This window comes from Papaver somniferum, chromosome 5 (genome assembly GCF_003573695.1).
Source record: "Papaver somniferum cultivar HN1 chromosome 5, ASM357369v1, whole genome shotgun sequence".
NCBI lineage: Eukaryota > Viridiplantae > Streptophyta > Magnoliopsida > Ranunculales > Papaveraceae > Papaver > Papaver somniferum.
Window position 1 is genome coordinate 54001345 of NC_039362.1, and position 4720 is coordinate 54006064.

General features: G+C 33.7%; 1 protein-coding gene across 1 annotated transcript; it reads right to left on the reverse strand.

Moving 5' to 3' along the window:
• Window positions 1-2796: 2796 nt before the first annotated feature.
• On the reverse strand, window positions 2797-4166 carry LOC113279054. Its single transcript, XM_026527767.1, has 2 exons — window positions 3836-4166; window positions 2797-3731 (listed from the first exon to the last, which is right to left on the reverse strand). The coding sequence occupies exons 1-2, from the start codon at window positions 4164-4166 to the stop codon at window positions 2797-2799; spliced, it is 1266 nt and encodes a 421-aa protein (XP_026383552.1).
• Window positions 4167-4720: the final 554 nt, after the last annotated feature.

Here is a 4720-nt window from a genome sequence, read left to right on the forward strand (position 1 = left end):
ATCTTGATAAAAACTAGTCATCGGGAAGAAGAAATTTCAAAGTTGAAAAAACTCAATGATAACACAAATAAGTTATCCTCATTGTTATAAGCAAGAAGAAATCATCGTGATACACGAGGATTGGGATATGAGGGAATTGATGCTTCAAACTATGACAAAGAGATAAAGTTTGTTAAAGATACAAATTCTTTCATGCAAAAGGATTCTTATAATGACAAAGGTGCTTCTAACAACTATTAAGAAGCTAAGAGTATTGGAACCAAAAAATCATGATCAGTTAAACTCTTCAAGCATGCTCATAAAGAGAGCACTCCTACAAATAAGAAGAAACCAAAGCCTCCAGAAATTTGGAAATATAAAGCTCTAACTCAATTTCATCCACAAAACGTTAACATTAAAAACCATACTTTTTTTGTCTTGATTTCCGTGCTGTCTTTATTGGAGCATCCAGTCGACTGAAAGTGGTTTTGTTTTTTTTAAGATTACAAACCAAAATAAAAGCTAAAGAAAAGGAAGAAAAATATAAGGAGGAAAAAGCAAATCTAAACAAATCTGTAATATGGTTGCCCTGGGGATTCAAGCCTTAGCAAGTTGTTGGGCCTTTCATTGAAGCTCAAGGTCTGCCCCTTCTGTAGATGTGTTCCCTTCTTAGCAAAATGATCAGCTGAAAAGTTGATTTCTCTGTAGGCATGTGTGAAGGTAATAGAGTGAAACTAGCCATAATTCTCTGCCATCTAGCTAGTAAAAACCAAGGGATCTTCTGTTGCTGTAAGGCCTTTGCACACATACTAGAATCAGTTTGCAGAATTAGCTGGAAAAAGTGATGATCAACTACCCATTCTAAAGCCTTGATACAAGAAATGAATTCTGCTACATAGTTAGTAGTAATCCCTAATCCACCAGCTTCTGCAAAGATAAATGCTCCAACATGATCTCTTACTACAAATCCATAGCCTGCATAGTCTGGATTCCCTCTAGCAGCCCCATCACAGCATAACAACAATTCATTCTCATTTGGAAGATAAAAAAAATATTTCAATAATTCTTGTTCTTCTCATTTTACTGACTTGGATGTTAAAGAATTGTAAGCTTGATTTCTCACCATTAGTTCCCCACATAATACCTATCAATCTAACTTCACATTCATGGACTCTTTTAGCAATTCTTAAATGAATTTTAGTTAAAACAGGCTTAACAGCATCATAGTAAATCTCATTTCTTAAAAACCACAATTCAACCATAGCAGTGTAAGCACTTATGATCCATAATTCTTTCATTATAGGGCTGGAGTGTTTATGAATTTTCAAAATATCTTCAAAATAATTTGGTTTAGGAGATAAGAAAATACCTGAAAGCCAATTCCACAGACTGGTGCTGAAATCTCAATTCCACGGGATATGTTCAATACTATCTTCTCCATTATGAAAAATGTAACACCTTGAAGCAAAATGAAATCCTTTTTTCCTCAAATTGTCTTCAGTTGGACAAATATTTCTTACAATCTTCCACACATTTGCAGATGTTGAGGGAATCACTGCAGGGTTCCAGATTTTTTTATACCAATACAGTTTAGGTTGGTGCATTCTAATTTTATTGATAGCATCAGAAACAATGAACACCCCAGAATGATTGTTACTCCAGAAAAGTAAGTCTTCTCCTTCTTTCAGAATAGGCAATTGGTCAATAGTAAATAATTGAAGAAAGTTTTCATGGAAACACCAATGATTATCAATAATTAGATCTTGAACTTTCAGGTGGGGATGCAAGGCAATATAGGGATGATTAGGGAATAGCTTGCATATTGGTTCCTCAAATATCCATCTGTCATTCCACAAAGAAACTTTAGCACCATTACCTACTATCCATCTTGTATTTTCAATGAAATCTTGAAGGACCCATCTAATACCGTTCCATACAGAAGATTTCCTGTAGAAGGTAATCCAGTTTCCATTTTATCCATATACTTAGTAAGAAATTTTTTTGCCCATTCATCCTGACAGTTGAGAATTTTCCACAAAAGTTTCATTAACAAAGCCTTATTCACATCTTCTAGCTTTCTAATACCCAGACCACCTTCTTCTTTATAAGTACATACATTGTCCCACTTTAAAGTAATACATTTCCTTTCTTCAGCATTGCCAGACCATAAGTAGTTCCTAATAATTTTTTCATAAGCTTCTAGAACTTTTCTAGGCCATTTATAGATAGATAGATTATAAATAGGAATACTACTCAAGACATGATTTACCAAAGTGAGTCTAGCTTGAAAATTTAAAATCTTGCCACTCCATGAAGCTAGTCTAAGATTCATATAATCAACTAAATACCAAATATGAATAGATTTCATTTTACCTTGATCAAGGAACACTCCCAGATATTTGTCAGGAAAAGAAGAAAGATCCATTTAAAAATATGCAGCAATATGTCTCTTTCTTGTATCAGAAGTAGCATCTACAAAGAATTTTCTTTTAGAAGCATTAAATATTTGACCAGAAGCAGCTTGGTATTCCAATAAGAATGATTTAAGATGTCCTATACTCCTCTTTCCTCCATTGCAAAACAAGAAGATGTCATCAGCAAACATTAAATGAGTGGGATGAATACCATTTCTTATAACCATAGGCTGAATTTTTCCTTCCATGACTAGTTGATGTATTTTCCTACTAAGAACATCTTGAGCTAAAATAAACAGGATTGGAGAAAGTGGGTCTCCCTGTTTAAGGCCTCTACCAACACCAAAAAAGCCAATTGGTCCTCCATTAAGCATGATAGACAATTTAGCAGATTGGAGAAGAACTATGATCCAATTACAGAATTTTGCTGAAAATCCAATTTTTTTAAGGCTCTGTATAGAAATTCCCAGCTCATAGTGTCATAAGCTTGTGATATGTCTAGTTTAAGACCAACATTACCCCCTCTTCTAATAGTTGACATCTCATTCACTAGTTCAGAAGCTAGCAAAATTTGCTCATGAATATTTCTATTTTTGACAAAAGCATATTGCTGCGGAGAAATAAGATTTGACAGATATCTAGTAAGTCTCTCAATAATCATCTTAGTGATAATTTTAAAGCAGAAATTACTAAGACCTATAGATCTAAAGATTTTTGCAGTTTTAGCTCCTTTAATTTTAGGAATCAAGACAAGAAAGTTGGAGTTCATACCACTTGGTATTATGTTGTATCTCCAACAGAATTGAATAGCATCCACTACGTTGTCTTTTATGATTTCCCAAGCTGCTCTATAAAAAATTCCAATGAACCCATCAGGACCAGGTGCACTATCAGCATTCAAATTAAAAACAACATGCTTAATCTCCTCTTCATTTGGACATTCTTCTAGGACACAGTTGTCAGCTTCAGAAATAAGATGAGGCACACCATCAAAAATATATTCATTTATTTGAACTGACTGGTACTCAAATTTCTTCTTGAAGTAGTAAATTAAAATCTCTGAAATGCCCTGTTGAGTAGTAATAATGTTTCCTGAATCATTCTCCAATTCAGAAATAGTATTTTGAGCTTGTCTCATTTTAATGCTAGTATGAAAAAACTTGGAATTTACATCATCATCCTTAATCCAGTTTAGTCTGGCTTTATCCCTCAAAAAAGTATTATAATTATTTGCAGCTACTTCATAATTACCTCTAGCAGTAACCAGATTATTCAATAAAGAAATATTGGCAGGATCAGCATCTGATTTTATAGTTTCTTCCATAACTTTGTCTTCAGCTTTTTTAGGTTTTCTTGAACATTTCCAAAAACTTCCCAGTTCCAAATATTGAGAATTTTCTTCAGTCTTTTTAATTTGTTGATAAAAATAAAAATAGGATTACCAGTAATATCTTCATTCCAAGAATCAATGACCATTTGTAAGAAGGAAGGATGAGTAAGCCACATTTGTTGAAACCTGAAAGGAGTATTTAAAGCCCTTCCAATAAAAGTGTCAGAACCAATAAGAGGACCATGATCAGAAATCCCTCTTGCAGCTACATGATAATTCCAACCACTAAAGGTATCAATCCATTTCAAATTAAAAAGTGCTTTATCCAAATTACATAGAATTCTTTTGTTCCCAGCTCTGCCATTACACCAGGAGAACTCAAGGCCACATTTAGGAGCTTGAATTAATCCACAAGCATCAAAAAAATCATTAAAGTCACTCATTGCAGAATTAAGAGGACTTCTACCACCCTTTTTTCATCTGCATTTAACACATTGTTAAAATCACCTATTAAGAGCCAAGGTTTGTTCAACAAACTTATATCATATAGATCCTTCCACATTTCTCTTCTATTCACTGTATAAGATTTAGCATGAATTACAGTCACCAATACACCACCAACTTCCACAGTAATACATTGACTAGAAGATTGAATCACATTAGGAGCTTGAATAGAGCAATTCCAGAACAACCAAATATTTCCTTTACTATTATCATTAGAATTGTGAATAATTTTATGATGCATACCAGGCAGTTTTATCCCAGAATTTTGAACTTTAATTTTAGGTTCTACAACCCATACCAGAGACGGATTGTTTGTTTTAACTAAAGAATATAATTTATCCCTGGCCTTTTGTCTTTTAAGGCCTCTAAGATTCCAAAATACAACCTTTCATTTGAATGGAGGTTGAGGAGGAGGAGTTGAACTCCCTTTATCAACCATAAGCTTCATACTCTCTTTACTAGCCTTCCTTGTAACTACAGCTGGTTTTAATGG

Bases quoted from the DNA above. Each gene is read 5' to 3' on its own strand.
- LOC113279054 (XM_026527767.1), bottom strand. From the start codon at position 4,166: ATGAGTGACTTTAATGATTTTTTTGATGCTTGTGGATTAATTCAAGCT. The intron at 3,732-3,835 runs GTAATCCTATTT...AACCTAAAAAAG, and splicing joins TTGGAATGAAGATATTACTG to CTGAAGACAAAGTTATGGAA.